General features: G+C 51.5%; 4 protein-coding genes across 4 annotated transcripts; 2 read left to right on the plus strand and 2 right to left on the minus strand.

Annotated features, from left to right (window-relative positions):
• Positions 1–3307: 3307 nt before the first annotated feature.
• On the plus strand, positions 3308–3756 carry J4E83_000893 (uncharacterized protein; the record flags this gene model as incomplete). The annotated part of the gene is made up of 2 exons (XM_049327850.1): positions 3308–3572; positions 3632–3756. 2 exons carry the CDS (start codon positions 3308–3310, stop codon positions 3754–3756), a joined length of 390 nt encoding a protein of 129 aa, XP_049192368.1.
• A 2004-nt stretch (positions 3757–5760) lies between these two features.
• Positions 5761–6301, plus strand: J4E83_000894 (uncharacterized protein; the record flags this gene model as incomplete). The annotated part of the gene is made up of 2 exons (XM_049327851.1): positions 5761–6115; positions 6204–6301. 2 exons carry the CDS (start codon positions 5761–5763, stop codon positions 6299–6301), a joined length of 453 nt encoding a protein of 150 aa, XP_049192369.1.
• Positions 6302–7534: 1233 nt separating this feature from the next.
• Positions 7535–10930, minus strand: J4E83_000895 (uncharacterized protein; the record flags this gene model as incomplete). Its single annotated transcript, XM_049327852.1, has 2 exons — positions 7535–7757; positions 7809–10930. The coding sequence occupies 2 exons, from the start codon at positions 10928–10930 to the stop codon at positions 7535–7537; spliced, it is 3345 nt and encodes a 1114-aa protein (XP_049192370.1).
• Positions 10931–12676: 1746 nt separating this feature from the next.
• Positions 12677–15325, minus strand: J4E83_000896 (uncharacterized protein; the record flags this gene model as incomplete). Its single annotated transcript, XM_049327853.1, has 2 exons — positions 12677–15205; positions 15320–15325. The coding sequence occupies 2 exons, from the start codon at positions 15323–15325 to the stop codon at positions 12677–12679; spliced, it is 2535 nt and encodes an 844-aa protein (XP_049192371.1).
• Between the last annotated feature and the right edge of the window lie 493 nt (positions 15326–15818).

The raw sequence follows: 15818 nt of genomic DNA on the forward strand, positions 1-15818 counted from the left end.
TCATCCAGAGGGCTCGGATTTCACACTAAATGCATCGCGCCCGCGCCCGCGCCCTTATTCAGGCGATCTTGATCTTCGTCATAGCATCCGATACTCACATTCCTCGATGTCCCTCACTCGTCCAAGCCGCCTGAGCTCTTTGAGCACTGTTTCGCGAAGTGGCTCTAATGGTTCCAACAGCCGGGATCACATCTTCGGAGTTCCTGATCACGGCGAAATAGCCAGTCCCGATGAGATCGCGTATGCTATCACAAAGGGAACACCCATACCTGGCACTGAACGTGTCAGAGGTCTTGACAGATACCACATCCGCACAGCCAGTGCCCCGGATTATACATCCTCTCCTCAGCAGAAGCCTGGCTTCGTTTTCGAAGCGATTGTCATCACTCGAAAACCGGTGCCGGTTCGGCGATTGAGATCTGCGGACCGTGTGCGGGCCTCAAGTACTTCTAATTCGGAAGCTGAAAGATACATGGTCAGCCAAGGGCTTGGAAACTTCCAGTATCCTAATGATCGATCGGAATATGCTGAATTGGGCATGAGTAGACGGATGACGTTTGAGGAAGTAAAAAATAAGCCCTTGCCGAAGATTGCCGTCTTCTAGCACCGAATTCAAACCAACCTTCGACTGCAACTCAACTATACGAAAATGATTAAACTGCAGACCATTGATAGTCCTACATACGCTCCTCCACAAACCGTTTATAGGTTGAAAATAAACAGAGCGCTCGCCAGCAGCAAAAGCTAGCGAACGTTCGCTCAGAGAGGTCCTGGCGGAATACAAACGGTGGGACGGGCCGTCTGTGCGTCTCCGTGGTCGCATCCCACGCGCATCACTGATCACTGCTGATGGGCTGCTGTTGGTCGCCCTTAGGATCAGCAGCGCCACCCGTCAGCTTACAGCGGATAGTGGGTGACTGACTTGCTATAAGGCGACCAAAGTACTCTTATTGGCTGTATGCGTAAACGTCAGCGATACATCTAGAATGTCGCGTGGGCATGACTCGTCACCACCAACATTGACCGTCTACAATTGTCCTGGACTGGTATTTCCCGTCAGAAAATTCGGGACCAACTCTCTGGCCTTCACGCGCCAGCCGACTGGGATGCTCGGCCTCCTGACATATATCGGGAGAAGACATTATTCCAGCACTGGTCTCGCATGCTCGAAACCGTGTCACCTCTTAACAGATATGTACGCTCAAAAACGCGCAAGACGTGGGCATATCCATAAGGATCCGGTCTTGATCGCTATACAAGCTCGCGAATCGACCACACATTCAGCAAATAGGGGAAGAACCAGCTCAATATTGAACGAAATCTTTCCTAGCACGGGCTCACATACGACTTATTGTACCATCTGCTATACACGCATGTGACAACACCCATGGCTTTTAAGCCAGTGTGCTGAGTACAACCAACAACCAGTCAACAAGAATTCAACACTTGGCAGCTTATCTCACCTTTGCCAAGGCATCAGCGAGGTCTTCTACCATGAATCATCTATGGACTACCCGGAAAAGGCATGCGCCACCAACTAGGGCGACTGGAAAGACTTCGAGAGTAGAGCTTCTGTGACACACATGATGAGAATAAAGAGGCTTGCTATACGTAACAAGGGCAAGTTAGATACAGTATGCTGAGGCTATCAGAATGTATGGGTGCATAGCCTTCATGCTATAAAGCAGAGCTCGACTGCTGTCTAGAAAGATCACAACATTACAGTCAAACGTCTATTCGATCAAACATACTATCTTGTTCCAGTACCCGAAACGCCAAGATGCAGCTTACAGTCCTCGCCTCTCTTCTTGCCTCTGTGGCTATGACCGCCAGTGCCGCACCTTCCGCCGGCATTGAGGCCCGTCAGGGAGTTCCCCGAGTCCGCGCCACTTGTAAGTGACAACATTGCGCAACAAAAAACATACGGGACACGTATTAACGCTATACCCATCTTAGTCTATCGCGACACTCAATGCGGCCGCGACGGCCAGCCTTATGGCGATGACTATGTCCCACTGCAAAACACCACCGCCACCGGCCTGAGCACGTGCATGAACTTTCCCCCTTCGTTCAACTTCCCCAGCACGTACTTCAACGAGACCATGCTTACAAGGACAAGTATGTTTTAGCCGCATCGTAATGAATTCCGGGTTCGCAGGAGCTGACAGATGACGTGTAGTCCGTTTTTACGACATTCCTTGCGAGCAACTTACTAGCGTTGACAGCGGACGCCACATTGACATCGCACCGGGCTTCGTGGCTGGTTGCCAGACGCTGACGCTCAAGTCTTATGTCACTTTGTAGATGCTCTAGCTCACGAGGGGCCTGTTGGTGGACAGATCGAGGAAGGCTTTGTTATGTGGTAATGCGATGTAGTGTGAGTCGGGTCCAACACTCCGGCTCACATCACAATACATTCAGGACCTTGAAGGAATTTCCTATGCTCTTCTAGTCACTCATTTATAAGAATATAGAATATGGAGCGATCCAGTATCTACCACAATGAGTGTGTTCTTATATCATGGTTGATGATTGCGTTCTCAGTGTCTTCGTCGTGAAGTCCCGATGAAGAGTTGGTAGGAGTGTAAGATTGCGTGGGGTCACGGGTAGGCGGAACGTACCACATTCATACAGTCACTCTGCACGTGAACGTACATGCATGCACGCGACCGGCTTACTTGCAAGATCCCATCGAAGCACCAAATCGGGACGTTTGCAAAGCCAACTCATCTCACAAATTGTTGAGACCGCGAGAAACTCAGAGTTCAGGAATACGGGGCAAGCGGCATCACGAGCTTACAAACCTGGCATTAACGTTAGCAAACGTGCGTAGTGTTCTGACTGGAGTCATCTCGCAACAAGTACCTAGACTTTGGCCTCAAGTCGGAGTCTACGGATGGGGATCTTGACATCACTTCCCCGTATACTCTTACTCGCCAATAGGCACCAACGTAAGATTTTTCGTGTCATGTTGCCCTTAAGGCTATGGAACAGCCTCGGAATACCCTGGCCACTCAATGAAAACATCGCAACAGTGGCAGGTGTCCTCGAAACGGCCAACGTCGACTGGGCGATGTAAGCCACCAACCGCACGATCCGCGTCGCCCTTCATACCAGAGTTGGTGGAGCAATTCTGTGCGTAACAGCAGATTGGCTTACTTTTGTTGGATGAGAGTACATCGCAGAGACATATAAAGCAAGCATGGTACACCGTTCTCTATCTCACCACAACATCTCAACTCATCTCCCTCTTTCCACATTCATCTATCCATTCATACCCCCAGCAACCCCATATCCAAACTTCAACATGCAGCTCACCACTCTCATCACTTTGTTCGCCACTGCCATCGCCGTAAGCGCGACACCCGTCGAATTAGAGGAGAAGCGTCAGCTCGAAGGCGCTCCTCGCGTCTACGCCCGCTTCTTCCGCGACAACGGTTGCGGGCCCACTCCATGGGCTGAAGATACTGTCTTCTTGCAGTCCGAGACTGTGGGACTGGCTGGATGCCAGGATCTGACTGTTGGGCCTTTCGCCAGCACCAGTTTTGACATCAACAACTTCAGCAGGACCGGTATGTGACACTTCATGATGAGTAGGAGGCTCTGAAAGCTTGGCTAATGAGGTGAATAGTGAGATTCTTCAACTTGCCCTGCTCTCAGCTCACGTCTACTACGAGCGGAAACTTTGTTGATATTGCTCCCGGCCAGGCTCCTAGCTGCAAGAATCTGGCTATCCGCTCCTGGATCACCATCTAAATGGCGTCCCGCCGTATGAGACTGGCTGCACATCTGCTGAAAAGGTCAAAATATCACAGTAGGTCTAAAGTATCTGGTCTAGTCGCGAAGATGGAGGGGTTAAGTGGTGTAAGGAGAAATGTGAGATGAGTCGGGTCCAACACTCCGGTCTCGTCTTGCGGGTGTTCTTTCATAGTCTTCCTGTCGCTCCTTTAGTAAGAATTTACAATCTAGGGGACGCCCCCGTGTATACTTGCACAAGATCTACCGTTGCAGCTCATGTGCACGCGGAGTCTGACGCCAGTCTTTAGATAGGATCTCGCAGAAGACGTCGTGAGTCTGCTGGCACGACATATGCAGTTTCGCAGAAACGCTTCAAGCGCAGTCACATTGGGAGGTCTTGTAAGCACGGGGTCAGAGTCTAGCGACTCGAGTATGTGGGTACAGAGACGGCAGTCGCTCTAGTATACACGTAGCGGTGACGTAGCAGCAGGCTAAAGATGGACCATCAGGCCATTAGTTGACTAGGAACCAACGCAACTTCCCTCTTGAGCTCTCGGAACGCGTCAATGCTGCCAGACAAGAATTTGCGCATCCCTGTCCTGACCGGAAACTGATCACGGCGTCAGCAACAACACACCGACGAGAAAGAGCTTTCGCAGCACGAGCTCATATCAAAACTCTACTATCATAACTTATAGCCCATTTAGTAACGATCCAGATCCATACAGCATCATTTTCATTACTGAAACAATCATCTTGGGCGATGGCTTACTATCATGCGTCTGACCTCACCAAACTCTTCACGACAACAGATTTGGACGTGACCAGGGCGAGTAAAATATACTGTTGGATAGTTGATTCAGAGGACATGGTATGAGATGATCCATAGAGCATGTCGCTTATAGGCACAGCGGAGATAGTCCTACCGCGAGATGGGTATAAAGGAGGCCTCCTCTGGCATTCATGACGCTTTACCACTACATCCATCGCAATCGCATTTAAAAACTTCCAATACTACAAGCCAAAGAAATACAAAAATCGTTGAAATGCAGCCCATCACTATCGTTGCCCTCCTCGCGGCCACCGCTAGCGCCGCTCCTGGCACACTGTCTCCACGGCAATCTGGAAGCGTGCGTGCACGTTTCTATGACGAAAACAGCTGCGGTCAAAACGGAACACTCCCACCCAAAGCTGAGCTGATCCTCCGACCAAACACTGCTGTGGGCAAGGCAGGATGTGTGGATTTGACGATCGGGCCATACTCTGCTACGTTCTTCGATCAGAGCACCCTGGACAGAACGAGTGAGTACAAGCGTAACTTTTTCACGATAGATCCCAGCCGAAGGGTTCAAAAATCTTATGTATGCTAACATCTCATCACCCAGTTCGCGTCTTCAACGTTCCCTGCTCTCAAGTTGGGGATAACCTAGACCAGGGAGATTGGATCGACATTGGGCGAGACACAAACTTAGGGTGTCAGACCTTGACTATTCGCTCTTACCTTACCAAGCCGTAGAGAAGTGATCTCTTCATGAGACGTGCACGCACTCTGAGGGTCTGAAGTGAGGGGAAGAAGAAGATGTAGTAGATTGGGTCCAACACTCCAATTGTGTACATGCCTGTTTGCAAGGTGTTTCTCTTTGTTTGTCTTTGTTCTCTTTCACTAACTTTATAGTCACTCGTTTAGTTTAGAATTCCGAAAACATCAGGTCGTATGCCACTATCTCCTATGGCTCGTTGATATAATGTGGTGATTCTATGGTATCTATGCGCCACTTCCTTGCTGAGGCTAATCACCGCTCACCTGTATCCACATTCCGATTGCAGTAAGCCTTTTCTCAATCGCTCATTCCGAGCTCGGACAATCACCTCGACCTGTGTCACAGTTAGCGCACTGACTCCCGCGCGCTATTTTACCACACCTGTTCCCAGGTAGTAAAGTCTTTCCTAGACTCACCCCACTGTTCCTTCCACCCATCGCGCAACAAAGTCATTCAAGGAAACAACTACCAAACACCCAAGATGCATCTCATGAACCTCCTGCTCGCGTGCATCTTCGCTCTGTGCGTCATTGCCGCGCCTGCGGACTTCAAGCTGCACTCCGCGCTCACCATTCCCGTCTCCGGCTCTGCAACCTACGACGCCGACCTCGCTGCTGCTATCGCCTACGCCCGGTCTCACCCCACTTCCTCCGTCCAGACCGCCGCCGATGGCCCGAAGAAGAAGTACTGCGGCCGTTACGTTACCACTCCTGACTCCGACCCCATCGCCCAGGAACTGCTCACAGACGGGACCAATGTATGTATCAACATGAAACCGGGCTATACTATGGAGATTGTTGGCAACACTTTCTGCAATTTCTGCATGTACTTTGACGGTAAGTGTGTCTGTTTTCTACTTGCAGCATCTTCTGCGCTGCAAAGCTAGAAGCCAATTAGGAAGGAGGCAACTGACATGTATTGCAGATGATGGATGCTTTGGCGCTCTCGTCTGGAACAAAGGACCGGATCGGGATCAGTGGCAACGTGTTCCGCGTACCAAGAGCTACATCTGCTTCGATTGAGGTATGGCTAGCATATGTGGTGACGAGATATGATCAGCATTGAAGGTGTGCATTTCGATACCGAGGTCCTCCCTACTGCTTTCCGGCAGTGTGGTTATCGGTCACACTAGCATGTGTCTTCTCTCTTCTATTCCAAAGAAGTGGACTATGGTGCGTTTGGACAGTATATGGCAGGCAGTCTGTCAATATGAAGAATTGACAACAATTCAACAAAAGCGCGCTGGTGATTGTGATGTACACGTCGCATACAACTCGGGTGACACATTATTAGCTGTGACCTTCGTATCCTTAGAGTCTCTCAAGACCCCTCTTCCTCTTTCTCTTTGAAGTCTTCTCCTTCTAAAACTACCGATGTCTTCCCAGCCACCGCAATACACAAACAGAAAAGTCGCGACGAACTGGTCGAATAAACCACTTTCCATCAAACTTGGCATTTCAGAAGCGGAAATGAATGCGCGTTTAGCTCTGCAAGCGCGCGTGCACGACTACGAAGAACGCGACAAGGAGAAAGCAGCGGAACCGGAGCCCGAAGCAGAAGTACGTACGGAGTCATGTACCAGCATCGAAGAAGGAAAGTTGGAAAAAGATAATGTAGTAGTACATGAATATGAGAGGCACAGTGCGAGCGGTCACGATGACGATACGAAGACGAAATCTGAAAGAGATGGAACGGTGGTCGTTATGGGTGGCAGCGGTGACAGAGACATAGTGGTGATAACAATTAGGCGTGTGCAGGCCGCTGCGACTACTACAGAAGGGGCTACATCCAGTGGAGATGACAAACGAAGTGAGGGCGGGCAGACATCGGGCAAGGTATGGACAGAAAGCCCGCATTTCCTTTGGGGGCCTTGAAAGATCATGATTCTTGAATGGTATAACAACAGTATCTCCTCATCCCACCCCAATATACTAAGCGCTATCCAACGACGCTTTGCCTCATGGTGACCGCTCTTCTTCTATGACTCCAGAACGCCTTGCTGGGTGGTGATGATACATGAAAGGTGACATGTGGGTGAAGATGCGTATAGTCGTCGGCCACTTCCATCATAGTACTCATCGGGGCCGAATGTGCACGAAGTCCGGAGGTGATGTGGTCAGGCCACTGAAGAGTCATTCTCTCCTTGCAGCGGGACCATGCGATGAATATCGCGAGATCGTCACCTAATCCAATGAAGTGTAACCGTCATTCCGTAGCAGCTGCGACTGGAAACTGATTTCGAATGCTATCTCACTTCAAGTCGCTTCTGTGCTCGCTTTCTCGGCCTCCACTTCTGTGCTCTGCTCTGTTTCCTCGCTCTTCTTCTCCTCGATTTCTTTTTGAGGCTCCACCTTGGGTTCCGCCTTGGGCTGCGCGACTGTTTTGCTGACCACGAGGCCGATGAGATGAGAGCCAACGTTGCCAGCACCGTCGATAGGCCCGAGTTTCGCATCGAATAGCTTCGCCTCGCGTAGCAATCTGAGTGGTGTCAGCTATCATACACTTCCCGAAATTGACTTTGTCACGTACCGTGCTTTACCACCGGGCGTCTTCACTGCCGCCTCCTTGATGACACCACCAACCTCCTCTCTATAGCTCTCAAATACAGGTCCCATAATCATGCGGACCTGGATGTCGCTCAAGTACTTGTTAATCACCTTATGCATGGTCACCGTGTCCTTGGTCAAGCTCTCCATGCTGGGGCTGACATCTTTGTTGACTTCAGCCTCAGTATCCCATTCCACTTTCTTGAGGCTGCGCATATGAACCTTCGCCCTCCCAGCTAAGATGCCTGTGAGCTTTTCGTGGATTTGGTTCTGTTGGTCGTACAACAGGCGCTTGACATTGTCAAACTCGCCGATTGAGGATTTGTTGGAAGCTGATGCAGTGCGACGCCGGAAGCACTCGCGGATGTAAGGTAGGATGGCGACAAGGAAGGAAAGTGTCTGAGAAGCAATGGCGAGATGTTTGGTGTTGATATTCTTCAAGCCAGCTGACTGCATGGCGCCCGCGCCGAGAATCAGTTGACAAAGTCGGGAATTGAAAAGCTTAATGTAGTCGCAAAGGGAGGTAGAGACTTCGGAAGTCATACTTGGCATGGCGGAGACCAAGATTTCGAAGCGCTCGATACCTCGAAGGACGACCGTTGATGATTCGGAGATGGTGTACTTCTCCTCGTCCACAACGGCGGGGATAGTGGTTTTGTTCTTTTCCTTGGGCTTCTCTTCGGATGCGCCGTTTGTTTGCACTGAAGTGCCATTTGTGGTCGGCTTTTCGATCTCTCGAAGAACGTCACCAGTTTCGGCCCAGCTTGGCGGGTCGCTCTCCATTCCCTTCAACAACCGTGCTAGGACCTCAGTGTCGCTTGCGTCAAAGTCTTTCGGTTCCCAACGATCTGAATCCATTGCTTTTATCAGTTCTTGCTTCTCGAAATCTGCAAATTTGGAGACGAAGTCGTTGATGTGGGTGTTCACCACACCCTTAAGTGCAGCACCGGAACGTCCTGAGACAGCTTCACACTCATCCGCAAAAAGCCGACACATGTTGAAGTACCGTAGGAAGCGTTCCAATGGGAGATTAGCTGTAGCTTCTGAGCGAACTTTGAGGAGCTTGGTGATCTGTGTCTGTGCTGCGTCGACAGCCTGGCCTAACAAACTTGACATATCTAGAGCTTGCATAAGTTCCATCTGCAGGTCGTTGGAGCTTGGCGCTGGCACGTTATTGCCCACGTAATCATCGATACTGTGCATATACGGACTCCTTGGAGGAGACCGAAGCCCACCAGCAGAGGCGGGAGGGGTAGTTACGCCGCTTGTGACATCAAGAAGCACCTTGATCAGTGTGCTTAGACGGCGGAGCGCCTCTCCAATGTTGGTGAAAATATTAGCGAAAAAGACCTCGGCGTCCTCAGGATCCATTGCGCGCAGATTACGCGCAAGGATCGAATTCTTGTCCTGTTGACTAGTTCCTCGGCCGCCTCTTGTGGACACAGAAGCCATAGAACCAGTATCGTCTTCTGATGAGCTCGGCAAATGTTTCCGGATGAGAACTTTCATCTCTTTGATCATAGCCTCCCTGAAAGTTGCGCTAGCTTGATTGGTGAATTGCGCTCCGCTCAGGCCATACAGACTAGCTCGTAGCTCCGCTCGCAGCTTTTCATCTGTCGTCATGTAGGCTGGTAAAGTCGTCTTCGGTTTCTGGTTGCCCCCGCGTGCCTTTTGCGACGCAGCTGTCCATCGTTCCAGGGTATCATGAGCCGGAACTCGCTTGACGTGCTCTCGCAGGTCTGCGAGCAGAGTGTCAACAAAGCGTACTTCAAAGCCTCTGCCCACGCGGAACTTGAGCTCGGTAATGTTCTCAAAAACTCCGTCCAGTGCTCTCAAGTGTCGCAAATCGATCAACTGCGGAGGTAATCGAGAGTCGAGCCACGAGGTGCTCTGAGTATCAGTCGTGTCCAGCGCGCCTGTTATCAGTCGTTCGATGACTTCTATCCGGGCCATGGCGGTTTCAAGGTCACCGCCGACAACGGCTTCGTCGCAGTGCGAGAGTCCGACTATGACAGCCTGTAACTGGTCGACCGAGTCTGTCAGCCTCCTCAAATTCTCTCTCCGCCTCTTCATTTCGACGACCTTCAAGCCTCCTATTGCCATCTGCTCATCCAGCCTCTTCAAGTCTTCCCTGAGACCTTTTATCCTCGCGACCGAATCTGATGCTTCCGTCTGAAGCTCGCGGAGGGAGCCGAGCGCGGCGAAGAAGGACGTCGATGCGGTGGATATGGCCGAAATCAAGTGCACCTCCACCGTGTCCATGTACCACGATAGCTTCTCTTGTAGAATCGCATTCGTGGCCAGAGCTTTCCGCCCGGGAGGTTGTGGGACGTCCAGAGAGCCGTTTGCCCCAAAATCATCGTTGCTTGTTGTCCGCGCTGGCCTCACCACCTCGGATCGCTCGCTCACTACGTCGAAGGTTCGCGGGTTCTCTAGGTGGAAGTTCTCGTCGAAGTAGATGTTGGGTATTGTAGATAGCGGCGTGATGGCTGGGAGTGCGCGCTTGGATCCGCTCGTTCGACGCTTCGGTTTCGGTGGCCCGTTGGAAGAGAAGGGTGTACCTGCTAGATTAGGTGTCCCCGCTGGTGACTCAGTCGCGTCCTCCTTCTTGGACCCTCTCCTCACCGGCTGGGCGGCCTCTGCTTCGGCTTCGGCCTTTGCGCGTTGAAAAGCGTCGTACAAACCGCCGACTTGCGACAGATATGGATTGAAGGTGGAGGGCTCGACGTGGGGTACATTTGTCAGAGTCACGGGCGGGATGTCTTTGGTGGATGGAGGGCGGTGGCCTGCGGTCGCTGTGGCAGTGGTATGCGGCACCATGCCAGTCCGCATGATGGGCGGCGTGAGCAACGTGGAGATGGCATTGTTGCTCTGCTCTCTCACCGCGCCCATGGTGCTCTTGAAGCCGCTGTCGAGTGCGCCCCCAACCGAGTGTATCGAAGACGCGGTTGAGCCACGTCGCGGCTTGTAGCGCCCGCCCGTGGAGCTGGGCCTGTTTGTCCAGTCATGGTTCGCTGATGGGAACGGGAAGGCGCCCTGCGGTGGGTTCGGCGACAAGAACTCGAAGCTCTCGGTCGATCTCCGTGGGGTATCGGGGGAAGACATGATGGCGGCGCAGGTCGGGGGTGGTGAATAGGCGGCGGCATGGGTGGGCAGGGGGGCACATCTATCGCATGCTGGGGGACGTGTGGACGGGTATCAAACTCCGAGTCATCAATCAAAGACAGCAGGCAGAAGGCGCAATGGGGAGATTGGTTGTGTCAAGCGTCACTTGAATGTCGTGGCTAGCCAAAGTTCCACGCGCTCGGTGGTGACGGTGCATGGGCCCTGGAGCGGCTTCTGGAAGCTTGACAAGGATCATGCAGCCGAAACACAACCGCCGACGGCTCCACCTACTTCAGACCCTTATGTAAGCCACGCCTCTCCCCCCAACCCATCCGCGTCCCTTACATCCTTGGGATATCGTTGTGCTTTACCCCAGCCTCTCATCCACAGCCGTTCTCAACATCGATATTATGCCACCAAGTCTGCTACCTCCTTCCCCTGCGTCTTGCCCGTTTTCAGTAGGCGGCTTGACAGCATCCCTACTTTTCTCTTCCAATCCATACTTGTTACGCACAGACTTCCAGTCAGTGGACATGATCAAATCTTGTCGACAGAAGTGACATCGCATCCGTTTTCTGTCGCTCAAGGCAATCCTGCGCATCTGATCAAGGCACGGCTGACATAAGATATGGCCGCACGGCACGATGATAGTAGGATTGGCCACAGTTTCGAAGCAGATCGGACATTGAAAAGGTTTACTGGCTGCTGCAAGTCGCTCGAGTGTGCTCTCGTCGAGTTCGCTCTTTGTTGGGTCGAGGTCGAGGTTTCGAAATAGTTCGTGCATGGCTTCCGAGCGTCTGAACGCATAGCTTGGCCGAGTCTCATGGACATCTCGCCTAGCGCTCTCAATAACTCGCCCATCTCCCACCACGCCTGGGTTGCGACTTGCGCGTTCTTGTCTGGCAGGACGCGTGGGGGCCTCCTGTAAAGCATTCCATACTGGATGCCGATGGAGAGCGAGTATCACATCAGTCCTTCGCAAATCATCAGGACTAATCGGATCAGGAACCGGTGCATTGGGAAAGTGCGGCAAAGTTTCGTCAGTGTCGATTGTAAGACTTTGTATACGGGGAGGTGTTTGCGCCGAGGTTTGCAAATGGCTCATAGACATGCTGGAGCTTTGCGTAGGCCGCATCATGTTTTGAATCTCAGCTTGCGCCGCAGGCGTGAGAGATATGGATACAGATCTATGTCTAAATGCCGAGTCCCTGACACGTCTTCTACCCGTGGAGTTGGGTCCCATGGTCGCGATGTGGTCGGTTCTTGGGGTGATGTAGTTGGTACTTGGGGTGATATAGTTGGTACTTGGGGTGATACAGTTGGTACTTGGGGTGATATAGTCGGTACTTGAGGTATTAGAAAGAAAGATGAATGAAATAGACAACAAGATGGTGTGCGTGGATGCTATATGAAATTCGACTGGAGTAGCAAAATTCGTGGTTGCAGGTACCTTGGTTGGCATTCTCGCTTCCCAAAGTTTTGACGAGACGTAATGTGCGGATTGGAATCACATCAACGCAGACAGATTCGCGAACGTACTAGGTCACCACTACGACTGTGACTCTGTAAAATTCTGTCTTTAGAACCGATCAAAGAAGAGCGAGAGACATCGACATGCGGGAATCAGTAATATCAAGCAGACTATCATATCGATCTTGATCCAGGCCTATTTCTATAAAATTGCGAAACTGCGCGACAACAACTAGCGATGATTACATGGAGCAGCGAATTTCAGACCATGCTTTCCTAGCTACCCTTTTCGTTGTCTCGGGATGCGGCATGTATCTGTACCTTGACTCCTTCTTTGGCGTAAATGTGAACGACCCCCTCTTGCGAGTCATAATCGAACTGGCCTAAATGGCGGTTGTTCGCTGAACACTGTAAGGGAACCAGTGCTTTTCTCCGCTTCGCATTGGGTGGGCTGATCATGTCCATGAAGCTGCGCCTCTTGCTTGCCGTTGAAAGGCTAGACACCGCACTAGATATGAGTGGTGACGAGCTGGCCGCCCCAGATGCCGTCGACATTGGTGTAGGAGGACGTAAGGTATTCAGACGCTCTATTGTGTCCTCTCTCACAAGAATCCGCATTTCGCGAGATGCCCGTGTTCCTTTACCTTGTGTGCTACCACCTGCAGAATCTGGAGAACTTGAAAATGTGGTGCAAGTATGCTGCTGCGTTTCCTGAACTGTAGCGCCATGGGGCGTCGCTTCGCTAATGGCCTGTGTGGTCGTCGGGCGAGGCGTCACCGGCGACGAGCGAGGTGTAGTTCGCTGAGTCGTCTGCTGCGTAGTATCGTCGGTCGTTACCGTCGCTTGAGACCCGCCCATCTCTTTGGTGTACTTCTTCACCAGCAAGGCAACGTCGCGAGCATGCCCATCAAGCTGGTTAGCATCAGGCACCTCCCACTTCTCCTCAGCCATACGTTCCAAATCTTCCAAAGATACAGCATCTTCCCAAGTTCTGTCATGATGTATCTTCTTGACTCTGGGGTGTCGCAACATTTCGAAGGATTCGTTTTGGAGCTTCTCGAAGCCGCCGCCAAGAATCTCTGCTACGAAAGGCTTCGTGAATGCTGCGGTCTTCCGCCTGTCATAGCCTTTGGGATGCTGGATTTCGAATTCAAGGGTCGACCCATTGTCTTGTAGGGTAGACAGGCGGATGTAACCTTGAACGTTCATGTATTTCGCATCGCTCTTTGGTATGCACTTGTCGAGGCTGAGGCTCGCAACGATCTTGAACTTTGGCTTTGCACCCGTGCGTTGTACCGCATCTTTGTTCGTACAACACCCCAAATGGAAATGCGTCCAATGTAAAGGCCTCAAGTCACTCTTTGCCGCGACTTGCGCATCAAAGCTAGCCCCGACTACAGCGAAGTCGCCCAAATCTCTCTCACCACCCATGTCACCGAGGTAATCTTTTTTCAATTTGATAAAGAAACTTGCTTGACGATGCCCTTGCTCTGACAGAAGTGGGAAGTACGGCGCATGCAACGGTTTGAGAACTAGTCCTTCTTGGTGTTCGGCTAGGTTCCGGGCAAATATCTGTTTAAGGTCTGTTATGCCATCCCCTGTCTTAAAGTCCAAAAGTGTCCACTCCGATCGCATTGACCGACCGGGGATTACATGGACAAGGTTCCTCAAGATCTTGCGACGGTCTTGAAGGCAGTGACGTAGAGTGGATTCGTCATCCAGCACAAGGATGTCGAAAAACACGAGCATGAGATGCTCCCACTCGTGCGGCAGTGAATCCTGAAGCGTGCCGATGAAGGAACCAGAGCGGGTGATGTGCTTCCTGATTTTTGAGAAACCCATTATTTTCTTCTCTTTGTCACTGTAGAGTACCATCTCACCCAAGATGATGCACTTCTTCTTCAAGACGCAGTCTGGTCGACCGATACGGAGGGCTTCGCGAATCGTAGCATGCAAAGGCTTTCGGTCCGCCGTTGCGTCCTTTCCATTTTTAGAAAAGATGCGGATGTCATTAGGTGCATTGTCCAGGTCAACGTGTATCTCGCAATACTCGCCGTCGTACTTCACTTCGGCAGCCCAAGCGCGCTGACCCACAAGCTGCATGCAGTGCTTGAAAGACCAAGCTTTGTGGAACGTCGGACGCCCCACCTTGATTCCAACAATAGCTCTCAGTTTCTGTGCCGCGTCGACACGCATAGATCTTTGCTTTGGGTGCTCTGGTACTGCGGGATAGCAGCTCAGATCGCCTTTGAGCATCTTGAAGACGGCGTCGAAGTCATTTTGAAACATCAACAATTCTGGTAAGAGAAAGTGGTAGCGCTCCAGAACAAAGTTCTCATCAAGCTCCACGGTACAATGATCTCGCAGGACGAGACGCACCAACCACTTTGCTTCCCACGACTCGAGTCTTACGAGTATCTCCTTCAGCTCGGTATCGGTCTGGAAATCCGAGTTACGCTTCTTCCTGATGACCTCGTCGGAGAACCGATAGCTCGCTGCTAATTGTTCGAGCAATCGATCGATTCGTTCGATCGGAAATGCACGTTTGCTGGCGAATGTGCCATCCCAGGGTTTCATTGCTCGTTCGACATACGCCCCAAGGTCACCGTATTTCCCTGTATGCCAGCCCTCAAATAGAGCTAATTGACCGTGATTGAAGGCAAGTAGATTTGCAAGTTTCTTTGCAAGTAATGGCGATTGCATTCCGTAGACTCGATCTTTCCTTCGATATGGAAAGAGAGCAGACAAGACGGCGCCCCCGTTTGTATCGGGCTCGTCTAGGGCTTCTCTCTGATTGAGGAACCACTGCGAGATTGTCTCACGTATACGGTAATTCTCTTGCTTGGCAAGTGACCGTGGTCGTCGTGTCGTGATGGTCTCGACGCTTTGTAGAAGACTGCAAATTGCGCCGAAGGTGACGGTCATTGTAGGCGTGCCGATGTACGTAAATCGGGGATTATCGTATCGTGCTGGGCCTGCTAGAGCTGTTTATGCTTGAAATGAGTATGCGACATGCCAAAGGCAGTAGCAAGTGCTGTGCCTGCTTCCAACAGCACCTGGTGGATATCGTAAACAGTGCCGCCAATTTGTGATATAAAGGTATCAATGTTCGAGCGTGAAAAAGCTCGATAGCGTCGTGTCGGATACCGTCTGTGTACGCAGAGCAGGCGGACAATTGGTCGATGCGCACGTTTGAGGCCTCAACATCCTCATCATAGTCGCAAGAACGTTGCCGAGCCTTTGACGTCGAAGGGGCACTTGGGGCTTGTAAACAGGAGCAAATCGAGGAATTCAACAATGGCGTCTTTAGGTCTATAAGACGAACGTAAGTAAATTGATGATGCGGATCAATAGAAGGCTTGGTCGCGTCCCAACAAAGTCAAGATGAATGGAATGAGGGGCTCTTGGGCGCGCACGC

The sequence above is a fragment of the Alternaria metachromatica genome (genome assembly GCF_023757995.1).
Source record: "Alternaria metachromatica strain BMP 0045 chromosome Unknown scaffold_2, whole genome shotgun sequence".
Classification (NCBI taxonomy): Eukaryota; Fungi; Ascomycota; class Dothideomycetes; order Pleosporales; family Pleosporaceae; genus Alternaria; species Alternaria metachromatica.